This window comes from Myotis daubentonii, chromosome 1 (assembly GCF_963259705.1).
Source record: "Myotis daubentonii chromosome 1, mMyoDau2.1, whole genome shotgun sequence".
In the NCBI taxonomy this organism is placed as follows: Eukaryota; Metazoa; Chordata; class Mammalia; order Chiroptera; family Vespertilionidae; genus Myotis; species Myotis daubentonii.
The window spans coordinates 66094087-66120385 of NC_081840.1; the positions used below are offsets into that span (position 1 = coordinate 66094087).

The 26299-nt window shown below is 49.3% G+C and overlaps 1 protein-coding gene across 3 annotated transcripts; it reads left to right on the forward strand.

Annotated features, from left to right (window-relative positions):
* Positions 1–5604: 5604 nt before the first annotated feature.
* RPAP1 (RNA polymerase II associated protein 1) lies at positions 5605–24426 on the forward strand. 3 transcript variants are annotated; one of them, XM_059704857.1, is made up of 25 exons: positions 5605–5739; positions 6540–6796; positions 7097–7245; positions 7827–7916; positions 8346–8466; positions 9008–9229; positions 11167–11346; positions 12267–12382; positions 12660–12758; positions 13563–13664; positions 14307–14474; positions 14997–15179; positions 15308–15442; positions 15535–15705; positions 16198–16355; positions 17200–17358; positions 17511–17712; positions 18187–18296; positions 18495–18690; positions 18900–19052; positions 19271–19413; positions 20090–20846; positions 23437–23613; positions 23762–23821; positions 23929–24426. In XM_059704857.1, the coding sequence occupies exons 2-25, from the start codon at positions 6616–6618 to the stop codon at positions 24076–24078; spliced, it is 4182 nt and encodes a 1393-aa protein (XP_059560840.1). In that variant the 5' UTR covers positions 5605–5739; positions 6540–6615; the 3' UTR covers positions 24079–24426. The 3 variants fall into 3 exon arrangements, with proteins under 3 accessions (XP_059560840.1, XP_059560851.1, XP_059560846.1); XM_059704863.1 differs by lacking the exon at positions 5605–5739 and adding an exon at positions 5949–6044; XM_059704868.1 differs by lacking the exons at positions 23762–23821; positions 23929–24426 and having other exon boundaries at positions 20090–20925; positions 23437–23607.
* The last annotated feature ends 1873 nt before the right edge of the window (positions 24427–26299 follow it).

Genomic DNA, 26299 nt, shown 5'->3' on the forward strand with positions numbered 1-26299 from the left:
ACTCCGGGGCGGGGAGGAGGGACAAGCCACTTCGTCCCCTGTTTTTCCACAGCCTCATTGGATCTTTCCAGGGGTTCGCCTGCCTTCCGAGCAGCCGGAGCCTGCCTCTTCCTCGCTTGGCCCCATCAGTGCTTGTTTGTTAATTACTAGGATAACGACAGCAGTGCTGGAGGAGCCTCAGACCCAGGTGGGGGCGCCCCCAGGCGGCAGCACGGGGAGAGACTCCGGAAGCGCTGTCTGTTGGGTCGCAGGGGCCGAGTCTTCGGTTTAGCTGAGCGCTCTACCAATTTTCTTGGACACTGTGGGATGGCTCCAGGACCCTTTCTTAAAGGGAAAAAAAAAATTTTTTTTTGTTCTGTTCTAGAATCCACAGATTCTGAGCTTGGGCCGAATCGGATCAGGGCAGGCAGACAATAGTCTGGGACTGAAACCAGATTCGCAGGGGCCGTTACTAGGGCGATGTGGCTGCTTCCCGTCCTGCACTTGATTGAGCACTTGTCACTCCTCAAGGCTCTCGCCCCCACCTCTCCTCTCCTCGGGACTACACATGTGCAGCGGAAGGAAGCCTCCTTTTTTAAAAAAAGATATATTTTATTGATTTTTTACAGAGAGGAAGGGAGAGGGATAGAGAGTTAGAAACATTGATTAGCTGCCTCCTGCACGCCCCCTACTGGGGATGTGCCTGCAACCTAGGTACATGCCCTTGACCGGAATCGAACCCAGGATCCTTCAGTCCGCAGGCCGAAGCTCTATCCACTGAGCCAAACGGGTCAGGGCAGGAAGCCTCCTTTTATTGACTCTGACTGATGTTGGAAAGACCCTTCCTAGAGAATGGTAAACCCAGAGCCCAAGCCCAGCCTTCCGCTTCCTTCCCTCCCGGCATCCCCTCCCTGCTACTTCCTGAACTCTGACAAAGAATCCCAGCCCGAGGGCCATCATTTCCCACCCGTCAAACTGGCTTCTCGGACATGTCATGGCTGCCATTGCGTTCTTTACTCAGAGCCTTGTCCAACTTCCTATCTCAGCTGCAGACCTGAAACACGGCCCTGTCCCCCTCCAACAGCACACTTCCCCTATGGGGCCAGGAGCCCTGAGTTCCTGCTTCCTCTGCCCCTCCTTCTGAATCCCTCTCAATTCTTAGTATTTGTACTTGCAGGGTAGTGCGGACTATAGGGTCATGATCTTCAGAGTTCCCAGATCCTACAAAGGGTGCTTGCCTTCCTGAGCCCTCACTCACACCCATTCTTCTTACCTATCTCCTCTCTCTCTCCCCCAACCCCCCCCCCCCCATGGTATAGAACTTACTTTAAGGGAATGCAAGCAGGTGTGATTTTGTGGGAGAGGTGTGTAGGTGGGTGAGAGGGTGTGCATTGTGATATATGAGGGAGGGTGTGCATTTATGCAAACTCTAAATGTGACTGACGCTATGTGGGTGGATGGGGAGAAAGTGTGTGTGTGTGTGTGTGTGTGTGTGTGTGTGTGTGTGTGTGTGTGTGTGTGACTGGAGGAGGTTGGCTGCCTATGCCTGCAAAAATCTCCCTTCCTTTCATAAACGCATTGCTTGGAAGGAAACTAATCAAATCAACAGGAAATGTATTTGACCTAATGCAGGAGCAGCTGTCCCAGCAATTCCTGTCCTCAGAACAGAACAGGGGCCAGCTATGATCTATCCCTGGGGAGTAAGAAGGGCCTGCAAGGGAGAGGAAGGGCCCAACAGTCCCTTATGGATGGAGCTAGGTTGAACACTAGCATTTCCTTACTCAGGTGAATTAAGTATCTGCCCACTCTCTGCCTTCTCAGGAAGCAGTTGCTTCGTTTTCAGAGTTGGGGGGCGGGGGGCGGGACTGGGGACAGTAGACCAAGAGGATACCAATGTGAGCCATGGAGTCCTGGTAGTTACCCCAGCCCTATGCCCAAGGACCTATTCTTTCCCAACTACTGGTTAAAGAGGTGAGAGTTGGGAAGTTTCCCTTAAGAAATGGGGCAGGCCACAGATTATGTTCTTCATCATCTTAGAGCAGTGGTTCTCAACCTTCTGGCCCTTTAAATACAGTTCCTCATGTTGTGACCCAACCATAAAATTATTTTCATTGCTATTTCATAACTGTAATGTTGCTACTGTTATGAATCATAATGTAAATATCTGATATGCAGGATGGTCTTAGGCGACCCCTGTGGAAGGATCGTTTGACCGCCGAAGGGGTCGCGACCCACAGGTTGAGAACCACTGTCTTAGGGAAGCAGGGAATCTATGCCTTGGGGCTTGGAGGAAAATGGCCTGCAGGTGTGATTCCAGGGGTGGTGGGGACGGTTGCTGTGCCTGCTAAATACACCTTGCCTGAAATTCCTAAGCCAAAAACAATGCCACTCCTTGCCAAAGATGAAGCAGAAAGGTAACTCCCTAGATTAAACTAGACTTTGATTTGTAATCACAGGGGACTTTCAAATAATGAGATTTCCCCCCAAAAGCAGATTTAGGAAGTAGGAAGAGAGCAGTAAGTTTGGGGTTTCTGAACCAGCAGATGAGTCCAAATGTGTGAAAGAAAAAAAATTGTCCTCTTCAGAATTTCACTTAGGGATGGCAGAGTTTCACCTAAAGAAGTTCGATTCCTGGTCAGAGCACATAGCCAGGTTTTGGGTTTGATCCTGGTCCGGGCACCTATAGGAGGCAACACAATGTTTCTCTCTCTCTCTCTCTCTCTCTCTCTTCCCCCCCCCTTTCCTCTCTCTCAAATCAATAAAAATATCCTTGGGTGAGAGTTTAAAAAAAATTATATCTGGCTGTCTGTATTTCTCTTTTTGACTTGACCCTCTTTAACTGCAGCCTGGCAACTGAGGCATTTCTGACTCTATTTTTATTAAAAATGTTTTTTAATATATTTTATTGATTTTTTACAGAGAGGAAGGGAGAGGGATAGAGAGTTAGAAACATCAATCAGCTGCCTCCTGCACACCTCCTACTGGGGATGTGCCCGCAACCAAGGTACATGCCCTTGACCGGAATCGAACCTGGGAACTTTCAGTCCGCAGGCGGACGCTGTATCCACTGAGCCAAACCAGTTAGGGCTGGAGTGGATCTTTGATTACAAAATCCACATTATTAACCGGTTAATAGTTAATCCGCACTATTAACTGATCAATAGTTAATCGGCATTTTTAACCAGTTAATAGTTGATCGGCATTAACTGGTTAATAATTACTCTGCATTATTAACCAGTTAATAATGCGGATTTTTTTAATCAAAGAAAACATGATAATTTCAAGAGAAGCATTAAAAGTGCTTTATTCAGCCGAAGCCGGTTTGGCTCAGTGGATGGAGCGTCGGCCTGTGGACTGAAGGGTCCCGGGTTCGATTCCAGTCAAGGGCATGTACCTGGATTGCGGGCACGTACCTGGATTGCGGGCACATCCCCAGTGGGAGATGTGCAGGAGGCAGCTGATCAATGTTTCTCTCTCATCGATGTTTCTAACTCTTCATCTCTCTCCCTTCCTCTCTGTAAAAAATCAATAAAATATATTTTTTAAAAAGTGCTTTATTCAAAGTAATGTCCATCACTAGCTACACATTTCCCACATCTTTCAGGTAATTTATGGATACTGTCCCAATAGAACTTTTCTTGTTTTGAGGCAAACCATTCAGAGACCCAATTTTCTACTTCTTCATATGTTTTGAAGTGCTGCTCAGAAAGTGCATGTGCCATCAATCAGAACAAGTGGTAATCTGAAGGAGCAAGGTCTGGTGAATATGGCGAATGAGTTAATACTTCCTTAACTGGTTTTGAAGTGTGTGATGGTGTGTCATCATGAAGCAAAATTACTTTGCCACGTCTTCTGGAACACTCTGGTCATTCACGATCAAAGCGTGGTTGAAATTGATTATTTGTTGTCCATATTGATCAGTATTAACGTTTCCACCTGGTTTTAGAAGCTCATAATACACCACACCTTCCTGATCCCACCAAACACAGAGCATTGTCTTCTTTCCGAAGCGATTTGGCCTTGCAGTCGATGTTGATGGTGACCTGGATCAACCCATGATTCTGTGCATTTGGGACTCTCAAAATAAATCCACTTTTCATCGCCAGTTACAATTCAATGCAAAAAAGACTTTCTTTCATGCCGTTGAAGCAACATTTTACTGATGACTTTTCGGTTTTCCATTTGTCTTTCGTTCAGTTGATGTGGCACCCATTTTCCTTCCTTTAAAATCATTCCCATTGTTTACTGAGCAACGTTTAATCTTTCTGCAAGTTGTTTTGAAGCTTGTTGTCAATACAACAAAATAGCATACATATCAAATCACATATATATCAACATATGTGTAACTATCTATTGAAAAAAAATCCTCATTATTATCCGGTACACCTAGTTCTATAGAATACCTGGAAACTTGTTGGAAATGCAAATTCTTGGGTCCTATTCCAGACCTACCAAATCAGAAACTTTTAAGGATGTGGCCCAGCAACCTGTTTTAACAAGCCCTCCAGGTGATTGGTGCCTGCTGAAGTTTGAAAACCACTGGACTAATTATTGGCTGCCCTAAGATGGCCTTCAATCCATCAATGACGTACTAAGGTCCTTGCATGGCAATATGCTGGGTGTTGAGTGTTATGGAAAAGAAGGCCTTATGCCCGCAAGGAACTTACAGTCTATTCAAGGGAACAAGACACATGCTAGTTATAGTTGATATTTAGCAATGCTTCCCAACATGTCACACAAGTGGTACAGATGGAATGTTCCAAGAAAAGTTCAGTGACTAACCAAGTTGGCCAAGGTTTTAGAGTTGACTCCAGCTAGGCCTTAAAAGAAGAGAAAGGAAATAGATCTAGAGACATAGAAGCACAGAACAGACTGCAGAATCTCAGAGGTAAGGCAGGGGAGGGTGGGTGGGTGGGAAGAGATCAACCAAAAAACTTGTATGCATATATGCATAACCCATGAAAACAGACAATAGGGTGGTGAAGGCCTGGGGCTGGGGGTGAGGACAGGCTAGAAGGGGTCATGGGGGGGGGGGGGAATATGTAATACTTTAAATAATAAAGATTTAATTTTAAAAAAAGAAGAAGAGCAAGGCCCTGGCCATTGTGGCTCAGTTGGTTGAGCATCATCCTGTGCACCTAAAAGTTGCCCATTCAATTCTGGGTAAGGGCACATGCCAAGGTTGCAGGCTTGATCCCCAGTGGGGGTGTGCAGGAGGTAGCCGATGGAGGACTCACTCTCACATCAATGTTTCTCTCCCTCTCTTACTCCCTTCCTTTCTCTAAAAACCAACTTAAAGAAAAGAAGAAGAAAGACTTTGGGATAGGGTAGAAGGGAAAACAAGAGTTCCAGTGAGGGGCACTGGCATGCACAGAGGCAGACCGCTCCCTGCGCAAGTCGCCTCGCGGGTATCGGGGCTGCTTTCTGCTGTCTTCCCACCGCAGCTGCGCGCTGGCCTTTGGGCGCGGTAATCCGCGCGGGTGGGACACGCTCTGCCTCTGTCGCGGGTGTTGTGTGTGGACTAGGGCCTGTGCCGGACCGACACCCGCAGGATGCGTTCTGTCGGCACAGAACTCACGCCGCGGAGAGAGGGCAAGCGGAGCGCCTGGGCGCTCTCGGGTTCCCAGGTCCGAGCCGCGGACCCCCGAGCAGGCGGAGCCAGGCCGGAGGGGCGGGGCCTCGCCGGGGGCGGAAGCTCCGAGCTGGCGGCGGCGGAAGCCTGCGGGTCAAGATGGCGGCGCCCAGGCAGCCCAGGGACGAGTAGGTGGCTGGGCCGGAGAGACGGGCTTCGGGGCATCTCGGCGGACGGCTCTGGCAGAGTATTTATTTCCTTTGTCAGAGCCCGCCCGCCCGCGTGTGTCTGGGCTGCACTGGGGGTGGCGGTCCGGGCGCGGCCCTGCATCCCGGCAGCACGGCCCGGCACTCGGTGATCTCTCTCTGCGGACGCGGGTGGTCCAGGAGCACGCGCGACCGCACAATCCCTACGGGGCGCTGTGGGGCCCCGCAGTGTACACGTGTCTTTGGTGATGTTTATTCTTAACTATTTTATTATTTTTGATGCTATTGTAAGTAGAATTGTTTTCTTAATTTCATTTTCTGATCGTTATTTGCTAACATCTAAAAATACAAATTATATATATATATATATATATATATATATATATATATATATATATATATATATATATATATATATATATCTTTTACAGCCCAAAGTGTCTTACTAATGCAGTACTCTTAGTCCAGGCCTGTTCGCCCCAGTTTGATGGAGTCCCCACTCCCTGGTATGACATTTGTCTGCCTGGCTCCTGGTGCATTTTCCTTAGTTCCCCTCGGGTTGTAACTGAGACTTTTATTACCCACGGGTTGTAAAAGACCTCAGTTACCAGTAAATACTGTTGCTAGGCTGATGATATCAGCGAAGGATAAATGGGAAAGGAATGGCAATAGGCACGAATGAGGGGGAATGAGTTGACGTGAATCCAAGGAAAATGTCTTCTTGGATGCACAATGAATGAGCCAGGGTTCCGTTAAAGAGGGCCCATCTTTATTGCTTTTAGGGGTGAATGAGACGGAGCCCCCACACGGAAGCAGTGCTGGAAAGAGTTGCACTGGGGAGGCCGCTGGAGTGTCAAGATGCTGTCGAGACCAAAGCCAGGGGAGTCGGAGGTGGACCTGCTGCGATTCCAGAGTCAGTTTCTTGCAGCTGGTGCAGCCCCAGCAGTGCAGTTGGTGAAGAATGAACGTAGGAGAGGTGCCAGTGCCAACCTGGACCAGCCTCGGCTGCAGGACCCGCGGGATGTGGTGATGCTGGACAGTGAGTGGCCGAGTGTGTGAGGCTGAGGAGGAGAGGGTACAACATCAGGGTCTCCTCCCCCTTCCGATGTGGCTGGGTTCTACCCGTTATTATTTCATGCACTGCATAGCCTCTGGCTGCCACCCCATTTTACAGAGGAAGAAACTGAAGCTCAAAGAGGTTCAAGATCTTGCCCAAGGTGACACAGCTGGAGCCAGGGCTCCCCAGTAGCGGACTTCCTTTCTTTGGCTTTCCCCTAGCCTTCAGACTCTACCTGGAAAGGTATGAGTATCCTTATATCTGGCCTGTTTTTTTCCTCAGATCTCCCAGATTTGCCCCCAGCTTTGGTTCCTGCTCCTCCGAAAAGAGCCAAGCCCAGCCCTGGCCATCCCCTGGCTGACCATGTGGACCCTGAAGAGAGGCTGAACAGGCATGATCAGCACATCACTGCTGTCTTGACTAAGATTATTGTGCGTCTCACCCTGACTGAGTGGGACAAGGCATCCTGGGGCACAAAGGATATTGGGTGGGGGTGGTGAGGCTTATGAGTAAAGGGTGATTTAAAAAGATGGGGCTTTTCAAACAGATTGTCGAGCTGCAGCGGGAAGGCCGGGGAGGGTTGGGGGGCAGGAGGTAGGGGGGTAAGAGATCAACTAAAGGACTTGTATGCATGCATATAAGCATAACCAATGGACATAAGACACTGGGTGATAGGGGAGGCTAGGGGACTGTCTAGGGCGGGGGGATAAAATGGATACACATGTAATACCCTTTGTAATACTTTAAGCAATAAAAAAAAAAAGAAAGAAAAAAAAAGAAAAATAAAAAGCATCTCTTGTCAGAGGAAAAAAAAAAAAAAAAAAAAAAAGATGGGGCTTTATTCCCCTGCAGTGACGTGGGGGTCTGGTTTAGGATCACTGTGCCCTAAAAAGCAAGGTGGGTTTATCACTTCATAGAGTGAGATTCTAGTTATACAGAACTGGGGCTACTAGCATAGGCTCCAGCCTGGCGAAGTCTCCATATCATCACTCCTTTGTCCTCTGTTGCGCAGGAACGAGATACAAGTTCAGTGGCTGTGAATCTGCCTGTGCCCAGTGGTGTCGCATTCCCCCCTGTATTCCATCGCTCACAGGACAGACAGGTAGACGGGTAACCTTAGACGGTACTTATGGTACAGTCAAGTGAACTTCCTAGTGCATCTTCTGCAGATTGGGAAACTTAATAAATATAAGCAATTCTGTTGTTAAAGTGGCACCATATTAAGTACTTTATTTAATCCTCATAATAACGATGTAATGTAAGTAACATTATCCCCATTTTTTCAAAAGATAAATGAATTGTTCAACACCATATATCTGATAGATAGAAGAGTCGGAAATCCAACCCAAGTCTGTCAGACTTCAAGACCTGTACTCTTATAGTGCCCTGCTTTTTCTGAGGACTAGGGTTGTGACCATTGGAAATTAAGCAATTTTCTTTTATCTCTTTGTTCCAGTGACTAGTATAAAGAGGTTGAGAAGAGAATGGGGTAAGGAATATCAGTCACCTGAGTTTGCTTTTTGCCCCATAGAGGAAGCCAGCAACATCTGGTAAGAGAAGCATCTTTGCCCAGGAAATTGCGGCAAGGAGAGGATCTGAAGCCAGCATCCCACCAGTTAGAGGAGTTGTGTCTACCCAGGACCGACCAGAGGGTGAGCTGGGGTTGAAGAGGCATGAGCTTGGCTTTTTTGTGGCGCAGGATAATAGAGTGATCTTTGGATATACATGTTCCCTGCTTCAAGTATGAATTGCATTTGAGCCATTTAAAGAGGAAACTGTCATATATTTTCATTTAGAGTATTGAATATGGGTGGCTTTGGTCCACATCTGGGACTTAGGTGCAGGGAGAGAGCAGGCCAAGGAAGAGGATAGAAATGGCAAAGACTATAAAATAAAGGTAGAAGCCAAGATTCCTTTCATAATGCAAATTACTAGTGGAAGAGCTGGGGGCATGCCCTTGACATGCAGCCGGAACATCTAAGAGCATGGTCAGAAAGTACGATGTTTCTAAGGGAAATCCTCTTATATAAGTCCAAGGGGAAGAATGAGTAGGGGGTGGAGGTAAGGATCTCTGCTCTGTGCCTAGGAAAGCTCTGGGGCCTCCATCTCTCTCCAGGCCTGATGGGATTGGAGAAGAGGGCCAGACAGCCCAATTGGTACGAGGCAATGAAACTGATCATACACTTCTTCCAGGTGCTGTGACCTGTGAGTCACTCACACCCAGGGAGCAAGATCACCAGCTTCCATGTGGCAGCCAGAACTTCCAGGGACCCCATCTGGTCACAGGAAAGGGGCTCAGGGACCAGGAGGCTGAGCAGGAAGCCCAGACCATCCATGAAGAGAACATAGCAAGACTACAAGCTATGACTCCTGAGGAGATCCTGCAGGAACAGCAGAGGTTGCTGGCTCAGCTTGGTATGGGTACCTGGCTTTCTTGCCGAGACTGGCCTAGGGAGGGACTGCTACTTACTAAGGAAAGCTTACTGTCATTGCCAGGCATTATGCTGAGGACTTTTCATCGTTCTGTCCTCAAACTGTTCCTGTGAGGTGGGCGGTACCAATCTCATTTACTTATGGAAAAAACAAAAAGAAAAAAACGTGAGGCTCAAAATTTTAAGAAGTTGCCCTGGCCGGGTTGTTCAGTTGGTTAAAGTAACGTCCTTATGCACAAGGTCATGGTTTTAATCCCTGGTCAGAGCACATACAAGAAGCAATCATTGAATGCATAAATGAGTGGAACAGCAAATGGATGTTTCTCTCTCTCAAATTAATCAATAAAAAATTTTATAAACCAGTAAAAACAAATATTAAAAAAATTTTTTTTATTGATTTCAGAGAGGAAGGGAGAGGGAGAGAGAGGTAGAAACATCAAAGATGAGCCCTAGACGGTTTGGCTCAGTGGACAGAGCGTTGGCCTGTGGACTAAAGGGTCCCGGTTTCGATTCCGGTCAAGGGCACATACTTGGGTTGTGGACTCGATCCCCAGTAGGGGGCGTGCTGGAGGCAGCTGATCAATGATTCATCATTGATGTTTCTATCTCTCCCTCTCTGAAATCAATAAAAATATATTTTAAAAAAAGAAAAGAAACATCAATGGTGAGAGAGAATCATTGATCAGCTGCCTCCTGCACGCCCCCTACTGGGGATCAAGCCCACAACCCAAGCATGTGGCCTTGACTGGAATTGAACCCAGGACCCTTCAGTCCGTAGGCCAGTGCTCTATCCACTGAGTCAAACTGGCTAGGCCCAAAACAATTTTTAAGAAACTCTCCCCCAGATCACATAGCTGGTAAGGAACATGGATGAGATGTAAACCCAGGTGCATGTGGTCTCACAGGCCCTGATCTTAACCACTCTGCTGTGTGTATTGTACTACCCTAGTGTAACAGGCACTGTATTATAGCTGTTCTTTAATATGGCTGCAGTACACTATTATATGATGCTCTACTATACTATTCCTCCCTCCTAGTTTTTGTGCACCAAGTCAGTCTTAATCCAAACTATATATCTAGCCTGGCCAGTGCTGCTCATTGGTTGAGCATCAACCCATGAACCAGGAGGTCTCAGTTCAATTCCTAGTCAGGGCATATGCCCAGGTTGTGGACTCCATCCCTGATGTGGGGCGTGTAGGAGACAGCTGATTGATGATTCTCTCTCATCATTGATGTTTCTTTTTTAAAAATATATTCTTATTGATTTCAGAGAGGAAGGAAGAGAGAGGAGAGAAACATCAATGATGAGAATCATTGATTGGCTGCTTCCTGCACCCCCCGCCTAAACCCCCACTGGGGATTGAGCCCACAACCTGGGCATGTGCCCTGACTGGAATCGAACCATGACCTCCTGGTTCAAAGGTCGACACTCAACCACTGAGCCACACTGGCTGGGTTCATCATTGATGTTTTATCTCTCTCTTTCTCTGAAATCAATCAATCAATAAAGCTATATCTAGCACCTATATAGAGCATAGCGTATATTAGGTTTTTAGTGAATATTTGTGCATAAATAAATTAGCTACAAGTGTGAGTAATTTTTCCCCTAAGTGCCTTCATTTTCACCCTAGGCAACATTCATTCATTTATTCCATAGCCACTTTGGGCCTATGACCTGGAGCCAAGCACAGGAATGGGCATAAACATGGGCCAGTGGACTGTGAAGGGTGGAGGCAAAGTGGGCAGGCAGGTTCCAGTGATAGTTATGGGTCATTGAGGCCCCACCAGAGCCCAGGGGCCTCAGTCCAGGGCTAGGAAGTGGCTTGGTCTTGACACCTGTAGGCAGTTTTCAGGTTTCAGGTCTAGAGGAGGTTAGGGAAGATCTGCCTTCATCCTCTCTTCCCTCCCCCTCTCCTCTAGATCCCAGCTTGGTTGCTTTCTTGAGGTCTTGCAGCCGTACCCATGAGCAAGCAGAAGAAAAGGCCATCGAGGAGCAGAGGGCAGGAGGACCCTCTGTTGAGGTCTCTGGAGAGGAGCCCATTATGCCAACTTCTGCCAGTGAGCCTAGGCAGGAAGATGAGCCGGAGCCAGGAACCCCAGGTTTGGAGAGGGGGGGGGACATCTTTTGGGGAATAAAAGTAGAGGAAAGAATTCCTTCTGGCGGATGAGAAAAGAGAATCGTCTCCGTCCTTGAACATCTAACATGAATCTTCATTATTGCCTTGAAATCTGTCTTCATTTATTGACATGTATATTCTTTCTGCACATGCTTCCGGTTTTCCTGTCCTATTACTTCTCCTCTTCCCCCTTCCAGTAAAAGGCAGCAGCGTGTGATGGCTGACTGGCCCCCTCCCCCAGCAGACTCTCCCTGCCTTAGCTATAGCTGCCCCAGCTGTGGTTCCATCCATCCCAGTTTTCTGCCTCCGCTCTCAGCGTTGGGGGGAAGATGGCAGGGCCAGGGTGATGGGAGAAGAGTGATGCAGGTCTTATGAATATGCCAGACCTGAAGCAGAGAGGCCAGTGGGAGCACTCATTTCCCAGGAATTTGATTATTTCATTAGTGATTAACAAAAGAAGAAATTGAATTATGAGAGCCAGGACCTCCTGCTCCTGGATGAGCTCAGGCCAGATGAGCAGGTTGGGTGCGGGCTGGGGTGAGGAAGGAAGGGTCTGTTGGTGTGTGTTTTTGTATCTTGCCTCCCTGAAGCAGGATAGCTCCCCCTATTCCTTGTCCCCACTTCTCCGCTCCTGTGGCAGGTTGGTACTCGGCAGTGAAGAACTATGTTTTCCCTGATTTATGTGGTCCTCCCTTCCTTCTCTGCTTCCTCTGTCTTCTTACCTCCTCCTCTTCCCTTTCCCCTTCCTAGGAATCCTTGGGGTCAGTTAGGGGCTAGAGCCCAGGGACTAGGTGTGTTCTGCCATATTGGGGACAGGACATTTGCCCAGTTCCCAGGATGAAGACTGGGACCCCAGTGCCTCAGTGAGCTGAGCCCCTTAGGGAACTGCTTCCATCTCCCCAGCTCTGGCACTGCCCGTGGCCCCCCACAAGGAATGGCTGCACATGGACACTGTAGAGCTGGACAAGCTCCATTGGACCCAGGACCTGCCCCCACTCCGGCGGCAGAAGACGCAGGAGGTGAGGAGCGCAAGCTGGCCTACAAGGGGTGGATTGGGGTGAGAGTAGAGCTGCGGCACTTGTACCCAGAACCCAAGCTCAGGCCCTTTTGTTCCCTTGAGCTTGAGAAACACCTCTTCTTGCTCACCTTCCTGGCACCATAGGCCGGAGGAGCCCATTTCTAATCAGAAATGGAGCCAGGACCTAAGACCTAAGAGGCCTGGGGTTAAAGGCGAGGAGTGGGTGTGGGGAAGTTGCTGCTGCCCCAGCCCAAGGACCTCTTTTCTCTCCCCATTAGAGGATGCAGGCCCGGTTCAGTCTGCAAGGAGAACTACTGGCTCCGGATGTGGACCTACCCACCCACCTGGGACTGCACCACCACGGAGAGGAGGCAGAGGTGATCATGGGGCCAGGGAGGACGGCAGCTTTTGACAACCATGGAAAAGGCCCTCTGGTCAATGCCTTGGACCTGCGATTGCAGGTCATGGCCCATTGCATCCATTCAGGTCCTCAGCTCAGTCTTTCCCCTCTTTCCCTCACTTTTCGGTCAGTTGCCAGAACTTGCCAGTTCTCTCCCTTCCCCTTGATGCTTCTTAGATAAGAGCCTTGCTCCCTCTTGTCTGCTCAGTCACCATGTCTTCCAACTCTCTCTGCCATTCCATTCCATCCCTCTTGAGGCTGCCACACTGATTCCTCTGGCCCAGCTCAGGCCTTAGAAAGTTTCCTGGCTCCTTAGCCCCATAAGGCAGTCCTTCCATAGTCTGTCCCTGCCCCCTCGCTCCTGCCGCACCATTCTGTTGCCCTCTCCCCACACACACCCTGTGCTTAAGCACCTCCAGGGCTCAGCTCCTGAGCCTGCTCCGGGAACGAATGCCTTTACCCTGTGTTCCCGGCCAGGCCATGGGAGCCCTGCCCACCCACCAAGAACACAGCACTTTCCAGTTTTCTCTTCTTTCTCTCTTGTTCTCTGGTTGCAAAGTAAATACTAATTATCTTCCTTCTAATCTGCTTTATGTCATGGTTATTTGTATGCATATCTCACCTTCTTTACCAGTTTGAGGATCCATTGAGAGACATATCGTGTATCTTTGTCTTCCCCGTGACTTCTAACTCAGTGCTTGGCATAGAAGGGTTGCTGTGTATTTGTTGGGGGGTGCTGCCCTGTATCTTGACCCTTTATGACTTCTTATCCCTGCCCCAGAGAGCGGGGTACTCCCTGCAGGAGCTGTTTCACCTGACACGCAGCCAGGTGTCCCAGCAGAGAGCACTAGCACTGCATGTGCTGGCCCAGATCATCAGCAGGGTGAGTGGACTGCGGGCTTGGTCCTTCCCACCCCCACACCTCACCTCTCAACCTTAAGACTTTCCACGTCCTGTCCTTTTCACTCTGGCTCACTAGTCCATACACCAGCTGTCTGGGTCAGACTGGGAACGATGGGCAAGTGAAGGGTTTAGGACAGGGATGGGGAATGTCTGGCCCTGCCAAGGCGTTAGGGGTGATTTAATTAAATGTTTGACCACAGATAGCAGGCTAATTTTGTTGTTGTTGTTAATCCACACGCTAGGATATTTTCCCATTGATTTTCAGAGAGAGTGGAAGAGAGGGGGAGAGTCACAGAGAGAGAAACATCGATGTGAGAGAGACACATCGATTGGTTGCCTTCCACACGTGCCCTGACACAGGCAGAGGTCAAGCCTTCAACTGAGGTACAAGGTACATGCCCTTGACCAGAATCGAACCTGCAACCCTTCAGTCTGTGGGCTGATGCTCTAACCACAGCCAAACCAGCTAGGGCAAGGGTAATTTTCAGTGGGTAATTTTGTGTGGCCTGCGAATGATGTTATAAATACCCAAATGGCCCATGGCAGAAAAAGGTTTCCCACCCTAGTTTAGGACAAAGACTCTATAGCTTCCCCCTGCAAGCTTTTCTCCTCCTTCTCCCAGGCCCAGGCTGGTGAGTTTGGGGTCCAGCTAGTGGGCAGTGTCCTGCGCCTTCTTTTGGATGCTGGTTTCCTTTTCCTGCTACGCTTCTCCCTGGACGATAGAGTGGATGGGGTCATCGCAGCTGCTGCCCATGCTCTTCGAGCTCTGCTGGTGGCTCCTGGAGATGAGGTACAACAGGGATAAGAATGGGGCTTTGAGATACCAGGGTCCCTACTGTTCCTGTGGGTGTGCCCTCCTTGGGCTCCAGGCAGAGCAGAGGGTGGGATAGCAGCATCACCATCTTCTTTTAAAGGCCACAAAGCCTGGAGTCTTGCTCTTCTTTTTTTTTTTTCTTTGTTTTGTTTTGTTAGTCTCACCCAAGAATATTTTTCTCATTGAGTTCTAGAGAGAGTGGAAGAGAGTGATGAGAGAGAGAGAAAGAGAGACAGAAACATCAATGTGAGAGAGACACATCGATTGGTTGCCTCCTGCTCATGCCCCAACCAGGCAAGGATCAAACCTGCAACCCAGGTAAATGCCCTTGATCAGGAATCGAACCCGCCACCCTTCAGTGCATGGGCCGATGCTCTATCCACTGAGTCACACTGGCCACGATGCCCTCTTATTTGTGGCTGGTGCCACTCTCTATTCCTGGGCCCATTTCCTGCTTGACCCCTTCTTTTTCCTACCCCATTCCCTTTCCTCTGGCAGGAACTCCTCGACAGCACCTTCTCCTGGTACCATGGAGCTATGGTGTTCCCGCTGATGCCCACGCAGGAGGACAAGGACGATGAGGATGAAGATGAAGAGCCCTCAGGAGAAAAAGCAAAAAGGAAGAGCCCTGAGGAAAGACACCAGCCTCCATCTGACCTGGCCCGACATGATGTCATCAAGGTAAAGATGCTGGGACAGCTGCATCTGGGCCGTGACCTCGAGGGCGTGCACATGTCAGGCAAGAGGGGTCACCAAGGCCTGGGCCCCAGCTGCATTTGGCAGTGGATCTCTCTCTCTCTCATCCCCAGGGGCTTCTGGCCACCAATCTGCTGCCTCGGCTGCGCTATGTGCTCGAGGTGACCTGCCCAGGACCTTCCGTGGTCCTTGACATCCTGGCAGTACTCATCCGCCTGGCCCGGCACTCCCTGGAGTCAGCCACAAGGGTGAGAAACGGAGACAGAATGAGAAAGGAGTCCAGCTGGGCCTAGTCTTGACCCTCAGCCTCCCTACCTCTCTTTCCTCCTGTTCCCCACAGGTCCTGGAGTGTCCTCGGCTGATAGAGACCATAGTTCGAGAGTTCCTGCCCACCAGCTGGTCCCCTGTTGGGGTGGGGCCTACCCCCAGTTTACACAACGTACCCTGTGCAGCTGCTATGAAACTACTTCGTGTCTTAGCCTCAGCTGGTAGAAACATTGCTGCCCGGCTGGTGAGCAGGACGCAGGACGGGGGTGGGGGTGGGGGTCCTCAGGACAGTGCCGGGCTAAGGCTAAGCATGGCCACTGGACTCTGGGAGGCCTGCTCATGCCATATTTCTTTGTCTTGATCCAATTGCTTAGAAATGCAATAAAAATCACCAGTCAGGAACCTAATCAGCTGGAGCCCAGTGTATCCTGTAGGCCTACTCTGTTCTCATGTGAAGGGAGGGCTCCCGGGCCAGAAGAGCCACATACAGATACGCACACAACACCCATAGCCACGCAGCCCTAGAGAAGGTGCCCAGCATGTGCTTGCTAAAAAGAAGGAGAGGAAGGGGGAAGGTGGGAGGGGGCAGATGCGGCAGTGTCACCCTGGCCCGGAGCTATGGAACCAGAGGGGCCGGGAACAGGGCTACGTTGAGTCCATCTCCATAGTGAGAGGACCTGAGGTTACTTGAGACTCCCGGCTGATCCTGATCCCCAGACTTCCTGTCCACCCTCAGCTGAGTAGTTTTGATCTCCGGAGCTGCCTGTGCCGCTTTATAGCTGAGGCTCCTCAGGAACTGGCCTTGCCCCCAGAGGAAGCTGAGATGCTGATCACGGAGTCCTTCCGCCTGTGGGCTGTAGCAGCCTCCTATGGCCAGGGCTGTGACCTTTACAGGTGAGGAGGACAAGAGGTAGGCTCCCTGGGAGACCTCTCCTGTTCTGCACTCTTGGCTAACCTGACTCAACCTTGCCCAAGGTTTCAAGCTTGGAGGGAGGCTGGAAATGAGGAAGAGGGATTCTGGGAGTAAGGACCAACCAGGGGAGAGGGGAGCAAATTCTGTGCTGTTGTGTAGATCAGATTTCCCCAGTAGGGAAAATCTGAAAGCCTTGAAGGGCTGCCTCCTTTCCTTCAGCCCCCAACTTCCCTTCCCTCTTTTTTTTTTTTTTTTTAATATATTTTATTGATTTTTTTACAGAGAGGAAGGGATAAGGATAGAGAGTTAGAAACATCGATCAGCTGCCTCCTGCACACCGCCAACTGGGGATGTGCCCGCAACCAAGGTACATGCCCTTGACTGGAATCGAACCTGGGACCCTTTAGTACTCAGGCCGACGCTCTAAGCCAAACCAGTTAGGGCTCACTCTTTTTTTTTTTTTTTTAATATATTTTTATTGATTTCAGAGAGGAAGGGAGAGGGAGAGAGAGCGAGAAACATCAATGATGAGAGAGAATCATTGATTGGCTGCCTCCTACACACCCCACACGGGATTGAGCCTGCAACCAGGGCATGTGCCCTGACTGGGAATCGAACCGTGACCTCCTGGTTCATAGATTGACGCTCAACCACTGAGCCACGCCAGCCGGGCTCCTTCCCTCTTGAAATCTCCCAGGATTACCCAGCCTGGGGCCTCTCCCTTCCGGTCCTCCTTAGCTATACTGCAGAGCTCTGGGGCGGGCCTGCCTTGTATCTTACATCTCTCTCTCTTCTACACTGAGAGGCAGTCATTGTTCTCCCCAGGGAGCTATACCCAGTGCTGATTCGGGCCCTGCAGGTCATGCCTAAGGAGCTCAGCACTCACCTCCCACAGCCCCTGTCCATGCAGCGGATAGCCTCATTGCTCACTGTCCTCACCCAGCTGACCTTGGCAGCCAGCAGCACTGCCCTCCAACCCAGCAGGTAGGTTACAGCCCTCAGCTGCCAGAAGAGACCTCCTGCCAGGAACTCTGAGACAGGCAGGAGAGTTCCTCCCCAGGGAAAGGGTGGCTAGAGCTTAGAGGGGTGTTCAGGCAGCCAGATCCTCACTGTGGCCCCTTTTGGCATTCCTGTAGTGACTCGGCTGAGGCTAGTCTGTCGGCCACCCCTTCCTCGATCACTTGGACACAGGTGTCTGGGCTCAAGCCTCTTGTGGAGCCATGTCTAAGACAGACCTTGAAGTTGCTGCCCAGACCTGAGATGTGGCATGCTCTGGGCCCAGTGCCCACTGCCTGCTTGCTCTTCCTAGATGCCTACTACCAGACTTGGAGCCAGCAGGTAAGTGCTGCCCGCCTGCCTCCCACCATGCCCTGGGTGCCTGCCTCAGTCTTAACACTTCTCTCTCTCTCTCTCTCTCTCTCTCTCTCTCTCTCTCTCTCTCTCTCTCTCTCTCTCTCCACCTCTCCACTCCTGCTCCCCATTCCCACATCTTCCTACTGTACCTTTTCCTTCCTACCTTTCATTCTCTTTCCACCTCCATACTCAGTGGACTTCCAAAAGCCATGTTGGTGGGGGCCAGAGAACCGCTAGCAGCAGCTCAGCCTCCATGGAGCCTTTATGCTCTCTCAGGACCCCTCTCAGCAGATGCCAGAGCAACCACAGGGTCTTCTCTCCCTCCACAAGAGTCAGAAAGCAGAAACCTCCAAACACTGACTCTTGGGCTCTTGGAATTATGGACTTGGCCTGGGTACCCAGGGTCTAGGAGAATGGGTGTCCTGGGCTGTCAGCTCAGTGAGCCCCTTGGTCCTCCAGCCAGACGTGTGCCCAGGGGATTGGCTTCAGGACATGGAGCGCCTGTCGGAGGAGCTACTACTGCCCCTGCTGAGCCAGCCCACGTTGGGCAGCCTGTGGGATTCCCTTGGGTATGTACTGTGTGTATAGTCGTGGGGGAGGCATTTGTTCTCCTCGTGGGATTCCGGGATCTACCTCCCTGGTCCATCTCAAGTGGAAGCCCTCAGCTTGAGGGAAACCTGGCTCCCTGTCAGGCCTCAGTGGGGACGCAGGAAGGTGGGCACTGGTCTGCACCGGCCAGCCCTCTCAATTTCTCTATTCTGCCTCAGGCGCTGCTCTCCTCTCTGCAACCCACAGTCCTGTGCTCCGGTCCCTGAAGCTCTGCCCAGCCTCGTGTCACTGGGCTGCATGGGAGGTTGCCCCCCTTTCAGTCTGGCTGGCTCAGCCTCACCCTTCCCGGTCCTCACTTCCCTCCTCACTCTTTTCAACACCCTGGCCCGGATCCACAAGGGGCTATGTGGCCAGGTGAGCCCTGGGCACCTGGTTAGATTCCAGGCAGGGGGCCAAGATGCCAGGAGTCAGAAAGAAAGTGAGGAGGGCGCCCCTTGGGAAAAGGAGGCCTCTTCTGCCAGCACCCATTTTTCTGAGTTTGGCTGGGGAGAAAGCGCCACCTGGGGACCCCCAGAAGAGATCAAAGTCACCTTCTGGATCTGAACAAGCTTGCTTTTCCTCAGCTGGCTGCTGTGTTGGCTGCCCCCGGACTCCAGAGCTACTTCCTCCAATGTGTGGCTCCTGCGGCTGCCCCGCTCCTCACACCCTTCTCTGTGTGGGCCCTGCGACACGAGTACCACCTGCAGTACCTGGCACTCACCCTGGCTCAGCGAGCAGTAGGTACCCCCAACCCCCTACCCTGCTATCTACTCCCTCTGCCCCACATTGTCTGCATTCTTCTATGGAACCTGTGCTGCTCCTGGCAGGCAATGCAGTTTCCACTTTCCTCCAGACACGCCCTTCAGCATATATCCTCTTTGCTTATGTCCTCATCCTCACTTCTATTTGCTTTGCCCCCTTCTCAACCCTTGAGCCCCCCACCATCTGTCCACAGGCAACATTCCAGCCAGTGCCGGCCACCAATGCTGCCCTCCATCATGGCATGGCCCTGGCTCTGCTGAGCCGGCTGCTGCCCGGAAGCGAGCACCTGGCCCATGAGCTACTGCTGAGCTTTGTATTCCGGCTGGAGTTCCTCCCGTAAGTCCAGAGTTGGTGGCATCAGCCCTTTGAGATGAGTACTGTGGTTACTGACAGAGCAGCCTTAAATTGGAAACAGGAGACCTGGGCTTCTCTCTCTTCCATGAATTACCCTTAACCTGTCTTAGCTTCCATTTTCTCATTAGTAAAAAGAGGTTGGGGATAACCACATTAGAGAATTATGAGACTTCAGTGTGACAGTGTATAAACTAGTATACACATGTAATAGCCAACAGTTACGAGTGCTTACTTTGTGTCTGATATTCCTTTAAGTATTTGACTATATTTTAAGCATTTTACCCATACCATGAGCTAGGTATTACTGTTTTAAAATTACTTTTCAATTACAGTTGACATACAATATTATATTCGATTCATGTGTGCAACATAGTGATTAGAAATTTACACACTTTACAAAGTGATCCCCCCAATAAGTAGATTAGCATTACTATTATCACCATTTTACTATGAGGAAACGGAGGTACAGAGAAGTTCTGTAAACTTGCACCTAGGCAGCCGGCCCTAGTGTCCATCCTCCAAACTGCCACACACACATGAAAGGATGTCCGGGGAACTGGGAAGACCTAGGAACCTCTGGGAAGCCCTGGAAAGCTGGCATGGCCTTCAGGGTGCTGTGGTTCCAGCCCTTATTTTTAACTTTTGGATTCTGTTACAGGGAAAGAGCATCAGGGGGTCCAGAGGCAGCTGACTTCTCAGACCAGCTATCCTTAGGGAGCAGCAGGGACCCTGGCTGTGGGCGAGGGGCTCTGCTGGCTCAGGCCTGCCAGGACCTCCCCAGCATTCGCAGCTGCTACCTGACCCACTGCCCCCTGACCCGAGCCGGCCTGCTAGCTTCTCAGGCCTTGTACCGAGGGGAGCTACAGCGAGTCCCATCTCTGCTGCTCCCCTTGCCTAAGGAGCCTCTGCTGCCCACTGACTGGCCTTTCCTGCCCTTGATCCACCTCTACCACCAGGCCTCCGACACCCCCTCAGGGCTCCCTCCTGCTGACACTGTGGGCACAGCCATGCGGGCCCTGCAGTGGGTGCTAGTCCTGGAGAGCTGGCGCCCCCAGGCCCTCTGGGCTGTGCCTCCTGGTGCCCGCCTGGCACGGCTCATGTGTGTGTTCCTGACAGACAGTGAACTGTTCCGGGAGACCCCAATACAGCGTCTGGTGGCAGCCCTTCTGGCCCGGCTCTGCCAGCCTGAGGTCCTGCCAAACCTCAACCTGGATTGCCCACTTCCTGGCCTGACGTCGTTCCCTGACCTCTATGCCAACTTCCTGGAGCATTTTGAGGCTGTGTCTTTTGGGGACCACCTCTTCGGGGCTCTGGTACTCCTTCCCCTGCAGCGTCGTTTCAGCGTCACCTTTCGCCTTGCCCTCTTTGGGGAGCACGTGGGAGCCTTGCGAGCTCTGGGCCTGCCTCTGACCCAGGTACTTTCTCAGCCCAGCAAAGCCTATCATGGGCATCTACACTGGGCTTTGGGAGCAATTGTGACAGTGGGGAGCTTTGGTGAGCCTCCGGTTCCTTTCCTTACCTCTTGGGGGCTTTGAGGAGATTAAGAGAATCCATGAAAAGGGTTTAATATGGTATCTGGCGTATGGTAGATGTTTGTTCAAGACACAGCTTCTTACTCATGAGGTGCTATGATCTAGATAAGAGATGTCCTAAATCCCAAGGTCTAAATTATTCAGATTTTAGGTGCTAAGTCATGAGTCAGAGAATGGAAAGTTGGCTTCCCATACGGAGAAGGCTTTGTGAAAGAATTGGCAATTGACCTAGCATTGACCAGGAATATACCTAGTGGAACAGCATGAGCAAACGCTCAGAGGCAGAGAGTAATATGACAGGGCCTGGGAGGAGGAAGGAGTCTAGAACAGATTTAAGTTTGGAAACTTGTTGGAAACAAAGCTAATAAAGTCTTAAGAGGGCCTCAAATATATCAGCGTAAGGAGTTAAATTTATAAACTGTAAAGAGCTACTTTTTTTTTTTAATTTGGGTTTTAAATTTTCATTATAACATTCTGATAAACTTAAAATAGAAGTATTTTAGTATATACATATACTTCACATATGTATATAAAATATGAATGTATATTTTACATAAAAACTAGTTTTTTAATTAAAAAGAACATTACCTTTTTAAAAAAATAATTATTTAATATATGTTTTTATTGATTTCAGAGAGGAAAGAAGAGGGAGAGAGCAATAGAAATGTCAGTGATGAGAGAATCATTGATTGGCTGCCTCCTGCACACCTCACACTGGGGATTGAGCCCACAACCTGGGCAGATGCCCTGACTGGGAATCGAACGGTGATCTGGTTCATAGGTCAACACTCAACCACTGAGCCACACCAGCTGGGCACCTAAATGTTCTTAATGTTCATAATCCCACTGTTCAGTGGTAACTTTTGATTTTTATTTATCTTTTTCTAGTCTTCTTTATATGCATATATGTTTTTATAAAATTGGGATCACTGCATGTTTTCTTATGATTACATAATAAGCATTTCCACATCATTAAATATTCTAAGAAATCAACATTTGTTATTATATAATAACAAATTTTATCGGAACCCATTAAAGCTGTTTCTGATTTTTGCTATTTTAAGTAACTTTATGATAAACACTATGACAGCTTTCTCATAATTTCTGCACAGAATTAAGAATCATTTTATTTTATTTTTTTAAGAGAGGAAGGGAGAGAGAGAGAAACATCTCTTGGTTGCCTCCCACATGCACCTCAGCTGAGAATCACATCTGCAACCTGGATATGTGTTTTGACTGGAAATCAAACCCACCACCTTTTAGTGTATGGGACGTTGCTCCAACCCATCCACACTGGCCAAGGCAAGAATAATTTTTTAGAAAGAGAATTACTAGTCCAAAGAGCATGAATTCTTGAGAGCCCTGACCAGTGTGGCTCAGTTGGTTGGGCATGGTCCTGTACACAGAATGGTTGCCTTTTTGATTCCTGGTCAGGACACATGCCCAGGTGGCAGACTGGATTCCCAGTAGGGGGTGTGCAAGAGGCAGCTGATCAGTGATATGCTCTCACATTGATGTTTCTCTCCCTCTCCCTTCCTCTCTAAAAATCAATAAAAATAATGAATTTTAAAAAGTTTTAATGAGAGATTTTTTTTCAATCCTCACCAATGGATATGTTTTTATTGATTTAAGAGTGAGAAAGGGAGAGAGAAAAACAGCAATTGGTTGCCTCCCAAATCAAACCAGTATACAAGATGTCGCTCCAACTGAGTCACACCAGCCAGGACTGAAAGGTTTGGTAATAAAATTGAGTGGCTGAACATGACATTTTGAAAATTTTTTGGTTTTTGTTTTAAAATATATTTTTATTTATTTCAGAGAGAAAGGGAGAGATAGAAACATCAATGATGAGAGAATCATTGATTGGCTGTCTCTTACATACCCCCTATTGGCAATTGAGCCCACAACCTGGGCATGTGCCATGACTGGGAATCGAAATAGGACTTGATTCTTAGGTTGACACTCAACCACTGAGCCACACCAGCAGGCTGAAAGTTGTCTGGTTTTTTTAAATATACTTTTGTTGATCTCAGAGAGGAAGGGAGAGGGAAAGAGATAGAAACATCAGTGATGAGAGAGAACCACCGATCAGCTGCCTCCCGCATGCCCCACACTGGGGACCAAGCCCACAATCCCGGCATGTACCCTGACCGGGAATCAAACCCTAACCTCCTGGTTCATAGGTCAATGCTCAACCACTAAGCCACGCTGGCCGGGCTGAAAGTTTTAATTTTAAGTAGTAAATTAAACAGGTAGTGGCAATACACAACTGCTTCTGTTTCCCAGTTTTTCTGGCTTTCCAGCCTTTTAGTCTTTAACTTTATCCTCGTGATATAGAGGGAAGTATGTCTGTCTAGGACCTAACCTCTGCTCTCATGATTTGACTCATGTGACCATCAACCATCCACCCTGTTGTCCGGTGATAACATATTTCCACCCTCACCCTCAGCATATTTCATCTCCCCTGTCACAGTTGCCTGTGTCCCTGGAATGCTACACGGGGCCTCCTGAAGACAACCTGGACCTCCTTCAGCTCTATTTCCGGGCCCTGGTTACCGGTGCACTCCGTCCACACTGGTGCCCAGTGCTCTATGCCGTGACTGTGGCTCATGTCAACAGCTTCATCTTCTCCCAGGATCCAAAGAGCTCAGTAAGTTACATCCCCATCTCCAGAGGGAGGAAGGGAGCCTGCAATTGTATTGCTTTTGGGCCAGCTAGAGAGGAGGTAAGGGCCAGGCAGGGCCAGCGACGGGGACCAGTCCTTGGCCCAGTGCCACTTCTCCCTGTTCTACCTCTAGGATGAGGTAAAGGCTGCCCGCAGGAGCATGCTGCAGAAAACGTGGCTGCTGGCAGATGAGGTAGGGTGGGGCATATCCTGGAGGGAGGGAGAATAAAGGGTCTTTGGGGACAGAGACCTCAACAGGATCTCACTACCGACTTCATAACATTTCTTCCCTCTTGGCAGGGTCTCCGGAAGCACCTCCTCCACTATAAGCTTCCTAATTCTCTCCTCCCAGAGGGCTTTGAGCTATATGCCCAGTTGCCCACTCTACGTCAGCAGTACCTCCAGAGACTGACCTTAGGGATGACCCAAAATGGCGTATCAGAGACCTAGCATAGCTGCTACAGATGAAGAGATGCATACATCCTCCTGGAGCTCACCAGCAGATGCCTGGCCAGACAAGAGGGCTTTGTATCCTAAGGAAGGGCAGGAGACAGAGGAGCAGAAGGCTTTCCCTCCTGGGATTAGGCTGTTTGAGTGTTTTGGAGCAGGGTGAGCCCTACCATTGTATCCTGATATCTGGGGCTTCTAAGGATCAGTGCTGGGAGGGAAGGGTGATTAGCTACTCACCCCTTCTTGGGGACAAGACAAATAAACTCTCCCTCTCCGTCCGCTGACCAGCCTAGAGTATATGAACGTTATAACTACGCATTGAAATAAACAACATTTTTTCTCCTGGGATTCTGATTTGGACTAATTTCAGATAATATTAGTTCAGAATTGGTATCAAGGGTTGGGTTATCCTAGGGGAGAAGTGTGAGAGACGGGAGGAAACAGTGGGAGGTGACAACTGAGTCCACATGTGGAGACAACAAAAATGCAGGTCCTAGTTCTGGAGTGCAGCCAGGCCAGGGCAATGTTCCTGGGATTGTGGGCACTTCTGGAAGGACTCAGCAGTGTCCTTGAAGTACAGGTATCCTTAATGAGGTAGGGCAGCATCTTGTCTATGGTCCCCTATTTCCATATCCTGAGAGATGAAGAGGCCAAAAGTCAGACTATTGCAGTAGTTTTCTCTTTGGCCTGTTATAATGATACCATAGACTGGGTGGCTTATAAACAGAAATTTATTTCTCCCAGTTCTGGAGGCTGGAAAGTCCAACATCAAAGTGCTGGCAGACTTGGTGTCTGGCGAGGGCCTGCATCCTGCCCACGGACAGCTCTCACTTGGCAGAAGGGACAAAGGAGGTCTCTTATAAGGGCACTAATCCCATTCTACCCAACAAGGGTGGAATCCTAATCACTTTCCAATGGCCCCACCTCATATTGAAGTTTAGATTTCAACGTAGGAATTTGGTGGGGTCACACCATTCAGTCTTTACACTGTTCCATTATGGACTTTATTGGTGGTAGGCAAAGCTGAGAAGGAGTGGGTCAAAACAAACTCTGGCTCATTGGTTCATCTCCTTCTTTTGAGAGAGTTTCTAACACAAGCTGTCATTTGTTATGTGGAATAACGCGTGATTGTATTTATAGGTCATCAGTATAAGTATGGCGTGCCTGTCAGTAGGTAGAACCCACTCCCCATAAATGGAGTTGCTGAACACAGTATTTTACAAGATGTTTTACTAAGCAACCACTTTATCTGCAAACCGCAGTAATTCCTAAGCTTACCATGTGACAAATCACCTGTAGAATGTGTTAAAACAGATTGTTAGGCCCTACACCAGTGTTTCTGATTCACAGTGTTTCTGATTCAGTAGGTCTAGGGTGGAACCCAAGAATTTGCATTTCTAACATGTTCCCAGGTGATGGCTGATGCTGCTGTCCTGGCTCCATCCTCCTTAAGAACCTTGGCTTACAGAGACCTTACAAAGGCCATCCTATGACCTCATAGTGGAGTATATACAGAGTTAAATAGGGAATAGGCACCAGAGCTTTTACAAAATCACTGTTGTATCTACATCTAGCAGTATACACACACAGAATTGTACCAAGTACCTAACTACTATAGCTTCGTTTTCCAGTGTTTTATATTAAATATATGCGTCAGCCTATAAAATTAGTACTTTGTGCAAAAGAGAGGAAGATACAAAACTATCTGAAGGCTGAATGGCCCTCACAATTGTAGGATGCCTTGTGATTTACTGAGCAGTTTTCCTTCCTATGATCTTTATAGATGGGGGAAACTGCCTCAGAACAGTTGTGACTACACCATCACCCACTGACCAGAGATGCTAGTACAGTACTAGCACTCATGTCTGATAGCAGGATTCAGGCTTTCACACCATCACACTGAAGTTTTGCACAGAGTTAACACAGGCAATGGACTTGTATGAGGTGAACCTGGAGATCCTTGGTTCTGAGGGTGTTGCGAGGTAATCTTATAGTCACAAATAATGGCAAGTCTTGATGCCTTACTTGGGGCAGTTTAAAGAGCACTTCTGCCCTAACTGGTTTGGCTCAGTGAATAGAGTGGCAGCCTGTGGACTGAAGGGTCCCGGGTTCGATTGCGGTCAAGGGCACATGCCTGTGTTGTAGGCTTGATACCCAGTGGGGATGTGCAGGAGGCAGCTGATCAATGATTGTCATCATTGATGTTTCTATCTCTCTTACC